Source organism: Mus caroli, unplaced genomic scaffold (assembly GCF_978045245.1).
Source record: "Mus caroli unplaced genomic scaffold, Mus_caroli_1 scaffold_11, whole genome shotgun sequence".
Taxonomy (NCBI): domain Eukaryota; kingdom Metazoa; phylum Chordata; class Mammalia; order Rodentia; family Muridae; genus Mus; species Mus caroli.
In genome coordinates this window covers 71,356,053-71,371,384 of record NW_028227266.1, presented here as the reverse complement: position 1 = coordinate 71,371,384, position 15,332 = coordinate 71,356,053, and the positions used below count along the sequence as shown (strand labels likewise).

At 41.5% G+C, this 15,332-nt stretch overlaps 1 protein-coding gene across 2 annotated transcripts in view; it reads right to left on the bottom strand.

Annotated features, from left to right (window-relative positions):
• Nedd4 (NEDD4 E3 ubiquitin protein ligase) overlaps positions 1-15,332 on the bottom strand; it is a 72,456-nt gene that overhangs the window by 44,515 nt on the left and 12,609 nt on the right. Inside the window, exon 1 of one of the 2 annotated variants that reach the window (XM_085844781.1) lies at positions 10,205-13,541. The exons of the other annotated variant lie outside the window; for it this stretch is intronic. Within the exon in view, the coding sequence (XP_085700907.1) occupies positions 10,205-11,632 (1,428 nt within the window). The 5' untranslated portion in view covers positions 11,633-13,541. Of the gene's footprint in view, positions 1-10,204; positions 13,542-15,332 lie in introns of those variants that run through there. 2 annotated transcript variants of the gene reach the window in all.

The window sequence follows — 15,332 nt, the reverse complement described above, 5'->3', positions numbered from 1 at the left end:
CCAGACTGGACTAGAGTTTACTATGTGGTGGCCTGTACTGGCATTCTGAGGGCTTAGATCAGGACTATGTCCTGCCAATCTAGTGTCAATCTAGTTTCTATTCCTTTCTTCATTTGTAACATGAAAGTTTTAAATAAACAAAAATTGGGCAGTATTGGTGGATGCCTTTAATCCCAGCACTTGGGAGGCAGAGGCAGGCGGATCTCTGAGTTTTGGGGAAGAGACTTAGGCTTCCTTGGTCTACAGAGAGAAGTTCCTAGACTGCCATGGCTGCCTCACAGGGAAACCCTGTCTGTCTCGGGGACTAGAAAAACAGAATAGTACAGACAGACAGACAGACAGACACACACACACACACACTCACTCTCATACACACACACACACTCATGTATACATGTCCCAAATGTTGCACATGCATACAACCAAATAAACATACATATAAAAATAATAAATAAATCTTAAAAAATAAAATATCTTTTGGTTTTTTATGTAGGCTGCCATATTGAAGTATTTTACAGCAAGATATATTAAAAAGCAAAATTTAACTGTTGGGACAAGCAGTAACATGCACAATCCTTGAAGAATGATGTAGGGAAGTAATAAGACAAAATTAGTAAGTAAAAAATGAAGACAGAAGATGGGTAAAATGACTGAAAGTGCTGACAGTACTTGAAGGTCAAACATCCATTCACCATGCTATTTCTTCTGCTTTCTTGTGTATTCTGAAAATGTACATATTAAAAGGATTTATTATAAATATTGGTGGAAACAGGAATAGCAGTTCTCATGAGACCCTGAGGGGCATAAGCATGGAATTAATAGACGATGCTGTAAGTGATAGAGCTGGCTGGCTGCAGTATAAGGTAATAAAGTTCATCAGATCAAGTGTGAAGCCCAGCGTTTCAGGCTCAGGAACCTACAGAAAAGCCAAGCTGCTGTGGCTGTCCACCTAGAATTTCAATGTTGGGAAGAAGCAGGGCTCCTCCAAACGAGCTGGGAGCAAAACTCCCAGCAAGTTCCAGGCTGGATTGAGAGCCCCTATCTCAAAAGTCGCATGGGTGAGCCACTGAGATGATTCCCAACATCAACCTCAGGCGTCCACAAGCACACGCCATCCACACACATGGACACACACATGCATGTTACACCTACATGAAAAATAAAAAGTAATCAGCAAAATGAAGATGGCCACAAGATGGGGAAAAAAACCAAACAGGTAAAAGGGAAGTTGATAATCCGGGAACAGTAGCTTTACTGTCACTCAACAACTGCAGTAAGGATGGACTTGACCTGCGCCACACGCTACCCATCTGGGACATTATTCATCAGGTCGGAGTCATCACGATGGAATTTTTCCTCCAGACACTTGTTTTTTCCTTCTGGTGTGATTATTACCAAAATAACCTTTTCTAAGCAGCTTGCCCCAGTTGGGTAGAGTGCTGTTCACCTGCGGTAGAGCAGGAACACTATTAGGCCACAGTGGCACTACGCTTCAGTCTGTGGGGCCCAAGGCAGGCATGTGAACATTTATTTATCGCTTCATTTCCCAGTCAGAAGTATTAGCTGTTTGGCAGGTTTTTGAAACACAGAATATGAAATACAAGCACCAATTAACTCTATGTGGAACAATATGGCAAGTTCTCCTTCAAGATTAAAAATTCTATCTGAGGCTTTTTGACATAATGATGGTAAGAATCCCAAACCAAACCCCAGCAGGAAGCCATCGTGGTACCTTTTCTAGACCTACTCTTAAGGGAATGTATATGTGTGCATAAATATGTGGAAACCACAGGACACTCTCAAATTCATTCACTCCCCAGCCATCACCCATCTTTGTTTGTTTTTCCCCAGACAGTGTCTCCCACCAGAATCTTGTGTCTTCATTTGAATAGGATAATTGACCTGCAAGCCCTAGCAACCTGCCTATCTCTGCTTCCCATCATATGCCACCATGGCCACTTTAATCTATGTGAGGTAGGACTTGAAGTCAGGTCCACCCTCATGCTTATTCAACAAGCACTTTACTGATTGAGCCATCTTGTTCTATTACATTCATCCGTTTGGTTGGTTTTGGTTTTGTCCAAAACAAGGTTTCTTTGTGTATCTTGGAATTCTCTCTATAGACACAGGCTGGCCTCAAACTCAAGAGATCCTTCTGCCTCTGCATCCTGAGTGCTGGGATTAAAGGTGTGGCCACCATGGCCCGGCTCTGACCAATTTCTAATAAATGGTTCTATGGCTGTCAGTGGCAGGAATGCATGCTTATACTTAGCATATTGTCAAGAGCGCAAAAGGTCACAGTGTGTGTTTAAAAAACATAACATTTTAACATTAGGAGACATGTTTGAATTAGTCATGAGTACTAGCTATACCTCAGAATATACCCCGGTAAATGAGACAATAAATGTGAAGGTCAGGCAATTTATGTATTGCAAATTAATTCCCACAAGCACCTTGAGAATCAGGATAAGTAAATATTACTTTTTAAGATACGTTGTACCCTAAGTTAATGCAGTTATATATTCCATAGAGAGAAAACATTTTCCTGTGTCCATCACTGTGTCTAAAAATTGGGCAATAATACGAGGTGTTCAGTTTCAAAATGGTAAATACTTTAGTCAAACTCATTTGCTTTGAAGATGACTTGAGTGTCCATTAAGGTCTATGACCCCATAAGAGGGCAAAGGTCATTCTTAGCTAAAACAGTCATTTGAAACTAGCACCTACTCAGAGGATCCTACCTTCAGGCTTGGAGGAACTCAAACAATGATAACTGTGAGCCAGCCTGACGGCCTTTGCTGAAATGTCTTTTCACGTCTTTCTCCATTCAATTTTTCTTGCAGAAAACTTGATCTGGGGCTTTTATGCAGACACCAGGTTCTAGGGTACCAATGAGTGGAATGTGCAGGCTATGAATCAGAGTCTACTGTGGAAACTAATCCTTGACTCAGGATCACAATATTCCATTGGCACTCACCCCAGGGACACGATATTCATTTAGGAGAACCGTTCAGTCATCACTTAAATAGCCTAGATTGGTTTTCTGTCCCTGCCAGGCTGTCGGCTCAGCCTTAGCCAGCAAGATCCTCTCCATCTCATCCCAAAGGGGCCACGACTTTATTTATTAATCAACACTTTCAATGTGAACTACTAGTTGTGAGCTGCCAGATGTGAGTGCTGGGAACCCAACTCCAAGCAGCAGTGGATAAAGTCATGTAAGCTGCTCTAAAGAAAGAGCAATTTCTAAGATTTTTTTAAACGTTGATTTAGAGTTGAAAAGTAATATATTACTTTTATTAACATTATGAAAGTATAAAAAATGATTTTTTCGCTGGGCAGTGGTGACGCATGCCTTTAATCCCAGCACTTGAGAGGCAGAGGCAGGCGGATTTCTGAGTTCCAGGCCTACAGAGTGAGTACCAGAACAGCCAGGGCTACACAGAGAAACCCTGTCTCAAAAAACAAAAACAAAAACAAAAAAAAATTGATTTTTCAACTTTCTCCTTTAAAGTAGCAAAAGGAAAAGCCACAACTGGGCACATAAGAGTATACAATGTTTCAGTGATTACATAGTGCACCTGCGTGTGGTGGCTCATGCCTTTAATCCCAGCACTTGGGAGGCAGAGGCAGGCGGATTTCTGAGTTCGAGGCTAGCCTGGTCTACAAAGGCTGTCCTGGTCCTAAGTTCCAGGACAGAAAGGGCTATACAGAGAAACCCTGTCTCGATAAACCAAAAAGAAAAAAAAAAAAAAAGAAAAGAAAAGAAAAGAGTTAAACAGTCTCAGTACTATGTTGACTGCCATGCCTGAAGAATGCCCGAGGATTTAAACATTGCTTAGATAAGCCAGAAGAGTTAAGGAAAACAGAACATGCCAACAGCCCTCATGTTGAAAAGGGAAAATGTAACATAAGAACCATTTTTAAAGGAACACACAATGGGGCTGGAGAGAAGGGTTCAGCAGACATCAGACATGAACATGGTGCACTTAACGTGCATGGCAGCAAATCACTCACATATATCAAGTAAAAACAAATAAATTAAAAAAATTAAATACCACAAATGTTTCCAAATGGCAGATTTTGGTGAGTGCCCAACTATTTCCATGGGCAAATTCAATTGGAATGAAATGCCACCATATGATAAGAACATACTTAACCATATAAGGCTGTAAAGTTTGGATAGCATTATTTTCATTAAGATTGACAACATACCAAACACAAATGCAGCCTCGCTGCTGTGTATCGACTTTCAGTGGATACTCAGGGTCTAAATATCTGAATATGAGCTGAGTGTTGGTTAACTTTACACAGTATCAGGAAACTAATCTAAATTGCCACACACAAAACATCGTCAATTCCAACCAGTTACAAAGGTTGCTTATCTTTTCAAATCTCACCCCTTCAGTCAGCACTGACTTATGTCTAGAAGATCTGAATAGTAATACACCCATTCTTTAAAGCTCCTATTTTCTCTCTTCTGTGAAATTGATTTTTTATTCAACCATGAATTCCAGCTGTCCACTTTCTAAATTCTTGAGTGTGAATGTAGATAGTACTAAGTGTTGACAGAAACATCAGACTCATTCCATCCTGGTACATTAGAGAAGCTAGGCACTGAGAAACCCTGTTTTGTTTTGTTTTGTTTTGTTGTTTTTGAGTAAAGGTCTCTCTACACAGCCCTGGCTTTTCTGGAACTCAGTTATTCCCATACTCAGACAAAGGCAGGCAGATCCTTTCTTGGTCTTTCATCCTCCCTTCTCTTTCTCTCCCCACTGTTTTCATGACCTAGTTTATTCTGGACGTCTTTATTCTGGATGTCTTTAGGTATGCTCTCCCTCAGTCCAACAATACAACCCTATCCTCATCCATGCCTGGGAATGGTCATGTCCTCATTTTCATTCACCATTAATGTTCTTAATGCAAATTCTTTGTTTGGCAATGTATTTATTCTAGAAAGCACCATGGCTCATGGCTCTGTAATATCTCCCACAGGCATCTAAGACCCTATCTAAAAATGTGTGGGCTGCCTCCTGAGAGGTGTTTCCTATAGCTGGTAAGTTGAGCTACAGGACTCAGTGCCATGCCCAATACTTCTCTTTCCACACTCAGACCTGCTGCTAGGTGGGATTATATCCCAGAAGCCTTTTAAATCTTAACCAAGCTGAGGCTGCTTTTAGCAACCACTTCCATGTTGACAGCCCCCAGATCAGTTCACAGACTAGACAGGTCCTCAGCTGTTTTCAACATTTTTCTTTGATCTTGAAGCACCTGTCACAACCTTCCCACAAGGGAAGCCTGAGGAAGACAACAGCAAGGCTTTGGACACTCCAGAGATATGCTGACAGATAACTGCTTCACCGTCCCCCAGCCTTCCCTTCCCTTAATCTTGCTCTCAACCTCAGCACGTGGCCTGGCCACACCCAGCAATGCTGCCAAGCCTCCTGTTTGGCCAAGCTCCCAAGCCCAGGTCTAATCTTGTCTTGTCAGCCATCACAGTCCAGAAAAGTTTACAACAGCTAGCACAGGCAGGCTCTCTATCTTACAAGAAACTGACGTTGCCTATTCCCCAAAGTTTTGAGCCATAACCTTAAAAATCTTGGCTCAATTCTACATAGAGGCTCTACTTGGTTTTATTTTCTCTAAATGTTTTATTATAGTTATCAATTTGCATATGGACACACAGGAGTATGTCAGAGTGCATATGTGGAAGTGAGAGCACACTTGTGGGAGTTAATTCTCTCATTCTACCATGTGGGTCAGGGATTAAACTAAGGTCAACAGCAAGTGCCTTTACCTGCTAAGCTATCTTGTCAGCTCCATGTTATTTTTGGTGTCAGATGAGAGGCTGAGAAAAGCAAAGCATACTCCAGTGGATGGCCACACCCATGGAATCAGTGGGCTATTAAAAAAAGGGAGGGGGGATACAAAGGTGGGAGGTGGAAGAGGGTGTGAAAGTAGATCTGGAAGGAGTTATTGAGAGTAAAGGGTGATAATGGTCAAAGCATACTATATTTGTGCATGAAATTCTCGTAATAAAATATGATATTCTTAAAGAGGAATTGTGGCTATGCATGACAGTCCTGAGTTCCCATTTACAGTTTTCTGTTCCTTCAGATAACACTGACAGAATCCAGTATGGGTTTTACCACCTATACTTTCCTATCTAAGGTGCCAAGGTGAAGAGCAGAGAACCCTGTCCTCCCATTCCGGGGAAGACAGCAATTTCTTTGTAGAGATGTAGTTTGTCTTATTCCACCTTAAATCACAAAATGCTGGTCTTATTTGTAACAATCATTAAACCGTACCTGACTATACTACACTGCACTCATTGTATGATAGCATATATGCTTGCTGTTCTCAGCTATGTTATCATTTCACCTTGGGCGCTAACCCTGGGATTTTCCTAGCTTACTTTTGCTGGAGTCACCAATGAGCTCCTCACTACTGCATGCAATGGAGAATGGAGTTCTCTGTAGAGGCATATGCTTTCTGCTGGGCCTTCCCTGCCTGCATGTCATCAACCTCTCCTGGACAATCTAGTAGCTCACTGGGTCTCCCTTTTATCTTCTTTTACCCTGTCCTCATAATTAGTGGTCCCCACTGTGTTTCATGTGATGCATGGCCTAGCTGAGGTGATCCTTACCTGAGGCTTTGAGCACAGTCCTCCCTATTGGTGGAGATTCCCAGCTCCTCTCTGGGCTCAGCTCCCATTCCTCCAGCAACACTACCAGGACCTCACTGTACATGCTGCACCACTCTGTCCCACCTCCCGTACTCCCTTACTTCAGGGCGTCAGTGTTTATCCAATTACACAAGGTAAGAAAAGTTAGAATGGCTTAAAATCCATAGTGCCACAAATAATTATCTTAAAGCACAAACGTGACGGGGCTGGAATGGTAGCTCAGTCGTTAAGACTGTGCACCGCTCTTATAGAAGGTCCGGGTTGGATTCCCCAGAACACAGAAAGCAGAAAGCTCACAACAGCCTACTAATCCAGCTCCTGTGGATTCTAGTCTCAGGACACGCAAACTCACACACACATACCTACCACAGACACGCAGGCAGGCAGGCAAACCCACAGACACAGAGACACACAGATACACCCACACTTGTTTAAATAACCTAAAGATGTCTATTTACTAAGTGTGGTCTGTTAACAGGACATAAAGGACTTCTTTGCAGGCCTACTTTAGCTCCAACCTAAGCATCATGCCTTCTCCCCACCCCACCCCCAGGCCTTCTGAACCTCTCCCGTGAGTTACACTGAGTGACTTACAACATAAGGCTCTTACACATTTCTGGCCTTCAAACACGAAGACTTCTGCCTAAAGTAGCAATTCTTACCAGGAGGCAACTTGCCCAAGAGGACACGTGGCAATGCCTGGAGCCATTTTTAACTGACACACTTTGGGGTGTACAAGTGGCATCTAGTCAGGCTCCCTGCTTGACACCCTAGAGTGCAAAAAACAGCCCCACCCACAAAAAAAAATTCCTGGCCCCAAATATAAACAGTGTTGAGGAGAATTCCTGCCCTGAAATACCCATCTGGACTTTTGATATCAGAAAGAATTATTTTAAAATTACTGAATTGTATCATCTGGAGATTAATGGTGAGCATAATAATTAAGACAAAACTATTTCAGGATCTATTAGGATTAAGCAATATGCTTATCTAGGGTTAAGTACTAGACGAGGAGCAGGGAACCCTTTCATAACAAAAAGCACAGCATATCTGGATGGTGGAAGGAAGGCACATCCAAGTCAGGGTGGAGCTGGAAGGATTCTAAACAAGGAAACGGAACGTCTCAGCACCAACAATGAGATTCAGAACATACGACACAGGGAAAAGAGAACTAATAATAAGCAAGCGAACTACAGACTTTAGAAAGTTCAGTATTAATTTTCAGAACTGTGTATGTCACCTTGGCTCCTTAAACTGACAAACTACCATACTGACCAAAGAAACACAAAACTTCTCCTGGCAGATCAAAGGCCACCATATACTTTTACCTACACAGTATTGCATTTGAAATGTACAAAACAAAGCAAAAAGAGACCCACCCACAAAAAAATCCCCCAAAGGTTGTCTTTTGCTACACCTGAAATAGACACCGAGGCAGGTTTTAGGAACCCATTTTCAGTCTCAGCTGTAAGCACAAAGGATAGCCTATGTCTTAGATACAGGTAAAAGGTCTTCACTACACATCAAACATTAGTCATTTACAAGCTAGGATTATAAGAGAGCTGTAAACTCGACACTAGGCTGCTGTGAGCTCGTAGCCAAACACAAGAGAAGAGACTTGAGACCTCTCTGCCTCACCAGGGTCTCTGACCAAAGCTGTTATCTGATTTCACTGTTACTCAGTACAGATGGCTGACATTACCAAGGGCGACTCCAGTATCAACTTGTTAAATGTGGATGCAGTCTCAGCACATCCGAACACGAACCCAGACTAACTGGAGACATGGGAAATATTTTGGGAGCTGTTTATTTATAAGCTAGTTACAATAAACCACTATAATTAGATTAATATATTATTGATAAACATGCCATTACTTCTGAAATGTCATTACTGTGGCCACTCCGTGTTTAGAAAAGGAATTAGCATAAGCACTCAATTTGTCATTTCTAAGTGAATTAATTTAGATACAATAGACAGTAAATATAACTTATGTCACTTATACTATTTTTATGTTTAATACATGTTGAAGAACAATTTAAAGTTCTCAGACAAATACCACCTTCTGTATTTTTTTACAACTAAGAGACTAGGATTAGGTTGTTACAAAGCAGTAATTGTTAGTTTGCTAGAAAATTTAAAGGCCTGTGAAAACATTCTTAGCAATGCAAACAGCATTTAGTTTATATACTTCACTGAATGTATTTAAAATGCCTCTTTGGAAAGCATCAGTGACAAATGATAATGCTGCCACAGTAACAACTGTCTCTGGACTATTTCTATAATTCTTTTCAGATTCATAAATTCTTAGGGTTCTTTGAATGTAGACTCTGTGAGTAACATCGACTGAATTGGCAGACTACTAATGTTGCTTCAAGGACCCAGAACTTTGGGGAAGGGAATTAAACCGATTATAATGTTCCAAAAACTGTTTTAGAAAAATTTTGCAAGTGGAATGAATAACTCTAAAACAAAGATCAAACTTTGAAATCTAATCTCTTATCCCCAGTGAAGTAGCTGCGTAGATTAACCTCGGGTGGACACAATGATTATATTTTCCAGATTTCAAAAGAGAGGAAAAAAGCCCAATTACCTAATTTTCTAACTCCATCTGTCTAGACATTATCTGGATTCCCCCCACACCCCTCCAACATTTAATACAGACATTGCCATGAAAAGAAGTAAGTTCCCTTCACAAGAAAGAAAGAGCACGGCAGCCAGCATATGTGCTGTCAATCTAGAGCTAATGTCGGCAGGAAAACAATTAAATTTCCTGGAATTTTGCAAAACCTTCCAAATACAGACATGTTAAAGGCTACTTTAGTTTTAAAGATTGTAAATAATCTGAAAAGGCCAAATGACATAAAATGCCAATCTGGCTAAGACCTGTTAGAGCTAAATGACTAATAAAATAAAGCAACATTGTGAGAACAACAAACTAGTGTAGTAAATTGAAAATTATAGAAACTACCTCGTAAGTTTAAGCCAATTCAAACACATAAAACTTAGAAATCAGTACTGCTGAAAAAGTGAGTTACATTTTGGGAGACGGCATTCACTGGTAACTCAGGAAAAATAGGGTGGAAACAGCATTCCTGTGGCTAGGGTGTATGTAAATGCAAAACCCACTTATTTTTCCTCTGCTTGAAACATTCAATATAATAGTCTTTTTGATCAGCAATCTTACAAATACATGGGTTTTAAGAGGGAGAAGAAAATCCCATTTCTGAAGGTAAGAAGAACAAATATCCCAAGATCGAGTGTTATGACATCGAGCCAGTTCTGGAAGAATTTTAGGATTTAAATTACCAAGGAAAGGTGTTTTGGTTTTGTTTGTTTGTTTGTTTTAAAAGTAGTTTATCCACTGGTAAAATAACAAAGAGCTTTACAAATATAAAGTTGAAGCTTTCTAAATACTTCCTCACTAAGGGCCACAGAAAGGAACACATAGTGCTATATAATCAAGTATAATCAGGATAGCTAAGAATTCCAGGAAGTATTTTTCAAGACCAGAGGAATCTTACCTTACAGACATCAGACAGTTCATTTGTCAAGTCTCTCTGGGTCCAGAAACTATCAACTTTACCAGCATTCCCAGATGCAAACTTAATGAGCAACTGAGATGGTCCCCCCTTTGAACAACTGTGCTTCAGGCTGGATAAGCAGGAAATACTTGGGTATGTCCCACCCAGAGAAACACTTCTTTGCAAAGCAGCATGGCCTTTGCTTATCGGTAAATTTGGTCTTTCCAACTCTCCACGGATGTTTAAATGGTAACCCATGTCTGATGTGGTTGGTAAGCAAGGGGATGCCCTCTGTTTGAGCATGCCATGGTCCAAATCAGACTGAAGCTGAAGTTCTAACCTCTCTGATGTGCAGCCACCACGGAGGTTTGCACAATCTGATGTCGTTGGTTTTTGTTGGGTCAAGTGCACGGAAACACAGGGAAATCCTTCTGGCAACTTCTCACACACAGTTTGTTTGGGCCTATTATTTGAAATGACAATTTTCTTTTGCAATGAGCCCTTGGCATGGAGTGGCCGTACATCTCTAACTTCTCCAGGAGTACAAACCATTTTAGATAATCGAAGCCCGTTGACAGCTGTTGACAGAAAGCCTTTGGTGCCAGATCCATCTTCATGATGTGCAGTTTCAGTAGGTGATACAACCAACTGGTGTGAGGTCTGGTAGGCACCTCTGCTTGTCGGGGATGCTGGTGGAGTGTTTGAAGGACTCCTGGGGAAAATGACCAAAGATGTGCAGCGCTTCAGTGGAACCTTTGCATCCCTGCTCACCGGCAGTTTCATAATCTCTACTCCATGATCCAGGTCCTCCTGGGCAAAGGGAAGTCTACTGGGACTTCTGCACATAACTTCACAGGGAGTAGTGTTGACTGGCGCGCTTCTGTTGGAGGCGTTGTCAGAAGGTAAATTTCCATTGAAAAAGGTCTCACAGCCACTACTGTCACTGACACCACTGCCGGTGGAGGAGCCTCCACTTGTGAAGCTTGCACAAGACCCACAGTCACTGCCATTGCTGCTGTAAGACCCATTGTCACTGGCTGAGAAGTTACTGAGGCTGCCATTGTCCAGCTCACTGTCAGTTCCACTGCTGCTGCAAGCATCACCCTTTGAGGCACAGGTAGAGGAAGTGCTGTCCCTATCAGCCTCGACAGTGTCAGACGGAAGACACCCTCCGGACCTGGGCTGCAGTGAGATCTGCAGGCAGCTGCTCTTTTTGTCAGTACTTTCAGAGGATCTATGCTCTACCCACGGAGCCAGTGGCGTCTGTCTGGGGGTCAGCCTCATTTGAACCACACTAGCCACTGAGATCTGGGGCGGCCTCTGGCCGTCTGTGTGAACGTGGCTATCCAAGTCATCTCCAGAGGGTTCCGACAGAGGATAAGTCTTGCTTCTTCTGGCGGCGAAGTGCAGTCGTAAACTCTGTGCCATTTGTTCTCATTTCCAAGCATGTTCAGGGCTGAGAGTCAAAACAAAGAGCTCTATCTGTAGTCAGGCTAGCGCAGCTGTGCTGCATCCAGAGAAAAAAACATCGGTGGTGTTGAAAAAGCTTGTCGGGAGGCGTCTTTAACTTCAGAACAACGTCAGATACCAGATTTCATAGAAAAGGACGACCCATGCCCGAGATTGCCGTTCCTCAAGTGTCTAGAATCGCTGGGAGTCAGAACGCCTTCACTGACAAAGCACTTGATTTCCAGCGACCTTTAAGCTGAGCTCAGCTGCAGCCCTGACTCAAACACAGCCAACCTTGTTTCAATTATACCTTCGCCAATTTGCATGAATGAGTAACGCAAGAACAACAAGCTTCTTCAATTTCAACTGGGAAACCCAGTTTTTCACCCCAGCCCTACAAAACGAACATTTAACTCACGAAATCTCAGTGCCTACAACTTCCCCCGTGATCCTCACCGCTAATATTTTCACTGAATGCTATAGGATTACAGGAAATGGGTACAAATAAAACCTGTGTGATTGAGTATCAAATTAAAGATTGAATTTCAAAATATGGCCATACTGAGAGATTTAGTCAGGTTAATGCAGAGACTACACGGACTGTAATATTTTTTAAGGAATGAGTAAATGAAAACAGCTGAATAACTTGGAAATACAAAAACGTGCGGTGAGGAGCATAAAACCTGACCGTCAAATTAAACAAGGTAAATATTTTAGCAAAACAATTATGAAAGTGAAAGTTGACAGACTGAACTACAAAATGAGCCCAGTAACATTGTTGTAAACACCAAATAACCTCCTCAAGGGGAAATTATTTTAAAAAGGCTGAGGAGAAGCTGTCACCAACCATTTTGTCCTGTAATTTTAACGTTTAATGCAGCCAAGTAGTACAGTCTTTAAATGATGCCATTTATATTTTGACTATTAAAATCCTGCCAAGAAATAGCCTGGGTAAACATTCCATTAAAAACATATGCAGATTAGACAGAAAAGCTACACCCCAATATAGTCTGAACACATTAGATATTTTATTCCACTGTGTGCAATTCATTCACTTAAAGAGAGTGTTGTGGTAAGTAAAGAAGCCTAAAAAGGATTTAACACATCAATTAAACATATCTCAATGGCAATCCTGTTCTCTAAGAGTCCTCTGCTGGCCCCTACTGGTGCTTTAAAACAACCCACGCACTTGTTAGATACCTATAAAGACATACAAACCAGGCCACATATTTCATAATATAAACAAAGCAGGAGCTTGTTTACATCTTTGCCCACTAGCATGGCCTCTGAGGTAGAATTACGAGTGCTGATAAAACTCTCACAGCAGAGAACAGTAGACAGCTTGTCCTTCAGAGGTAGTGATTCTCTGTATATATAGATATATATTTCTGATTTGTGTTTACATAACCTTTACTGTATTTTCAGCTTACTCGGCAATAAAGGCTTAATATTTTAATTTCTCTCCCAAATGTCACAGACCAAGGTTGGTATTCTATTTGAAAGAAGCAAATTTATTTTTAAATAATACTCTAGGGTATATTTAAACCCCTTACCTGAATTTTATAGCAAGAACTCCAGCAATAAGTATATACTGGCCCATTCATAGCAAAATAGTTGAGTTATTTACACTACATGGCACTACACCCAAGCTGTATTTTTTCTAACTTAAGGGTTTTTTTTCCTAAGTAAAAGCAAATGTGTCAAACATATACTTTGTTTAAAAAAGAAAACTGCTTAAGTCAGATCTGTTTTGAATTCCAATTTTCTAACAGTATTTTTAACCAGTTAATCCATAACAGACTGGAATCTGTTAAATTTTGTTTGCCTGAAATTGGCATTACACTTTAGAAGGTGCTTAGCCCATTATGCCTTTACAGACATCAGGACACACTGCGGTGTGTTACTCTTCTTCTGTGTGGGAGGGAGGAAAGTCCTCATCTTGTTTCTTCCTTCTAACTTTCTTTTTTTTTTTTTTTTAAAGATTTATTTATTTATTACATGTAAGTACACTGTAGCTGCCTTCAGACACTCCAGGAGAGGGCGCCAGATCTCGTTACGGATGGTTGTGAGCCACCATGTGGTTGCTGGGATTTGAACTCTGGACCTTTGGAAGAGCAGTCGGGTGCTCTTACCCACTGAGCCATCTCACCAGCCCCCTTCTAACTTTCTTTGGATTAAGTTAGACATTTGCCATATTAAATAGGTCACTTGTAATCAAGTACCATCTAAGTACACAGGCCTTGGAATAAAACTTAATATAAAACAATGCTGAATATCTGACATGTTTTCTCCTCAACAAACAGCTTTTCGGTAAGATTTAAGGTTCCAGAATGTAAGGAACACAAGCAGGCTTTTTTTTCCCTTTTTCCCTTCTTCTGATCCTACTGAACATAAAGCAAGGACCAAGGACCAAGCTTGGATTTTTTTTTTTTTGTTGTTTGCTTTGATTTTTAAAGTTGATTCACAGATGAAGATGAAGCTCAGTTGATAAGTGCTTACCTATCATTCACAAAGTCCTGGATAAGACACCCAGCACCCTATAAACACGGTATGGGGTGACACACCTATAATCAATCCCAGCATTTGGGAGGTGGAAACTGGGGGATCAGAGGTCAGTATATGGGACATGTGAGGAAAGCCTGGCCACACGAGATAGTAACTCAATGCAGTGGCTGCTTCTGCAGGATGACTTGTTAGGTTCAACTATAGATGAGAGGCTTTGGTAACTGAGAAACTGGAGGAATAAGGCTAGACAATCATGAGTTGAAATCCCAAAATGCTGAATAGCCCAAATTGTAGGCTCAGACCTCAGGCAACGCAGAGCCACACACCACAGTTAGCAGGGCCAGTGTCAACTCCAAGCTCAAGCCAGAGGAATGAGAAGTGCTGGCAGCTCGCATCTGGGAGTACTCTGCTGCCTTGTCGAAACCCAGAGTCTGAAGAGAAATGGACAGGGCCCCAGGGTGGAAGAAGCTTGGCTGCTCACTGAGCTGCTGGATCACTGGTTATATACACATTGGATAAAGTGATCATCTATGCTATATGGGCTGCTCTGGATGCTACTGATGGCAGATGAACCTTGAACCCCGACATACTGTGGTAAGTAACTGTACTTAACAACTCTGACTACTAGATTAGGGCACGAGGCTGTTTGAGCAAACTCCAGTCTACACATTGTTGAAGGTATTTCTAAAGACGTGAAGAAGATGAAAACCAGTGACCAGCCTTTCAGTAAAAGCAGATGGCTTTCCAAGATGTGAACAGTCCTCATCCAATCAGCTGAAGGTCTCAAGAGAGAAGGCATGTTTCATAAAGAGGCAATTTAACTTGTTTTTAAGACTTATTTTTAATTATTCAGGTGTGTTTGTACATATGCAATAGGTGCCGTGTCCTAGATGCCGGAGGTATAAGAGCCCTCTGGCACTAGAGTTACAGGCAGTTGTGGGCTGCTTGACATGGGTTCTGACAGCCAAACTCAGATCCTCTATACCCACTCTTAACCACAGAGCCATCTCTCCACCTCCAGTAGAGAAATCCTGCCTGCTTTCATTTCATGATCATCAGGACCCAGACCACCACCACCGCCATCACAAGCCTTAAAACCAGCTAAGAAAAAAAAAAAAAAAAAGCAGGAATGATACATGAGTCGGAAAACATTTTCCAGACTCCTAGAAATTAT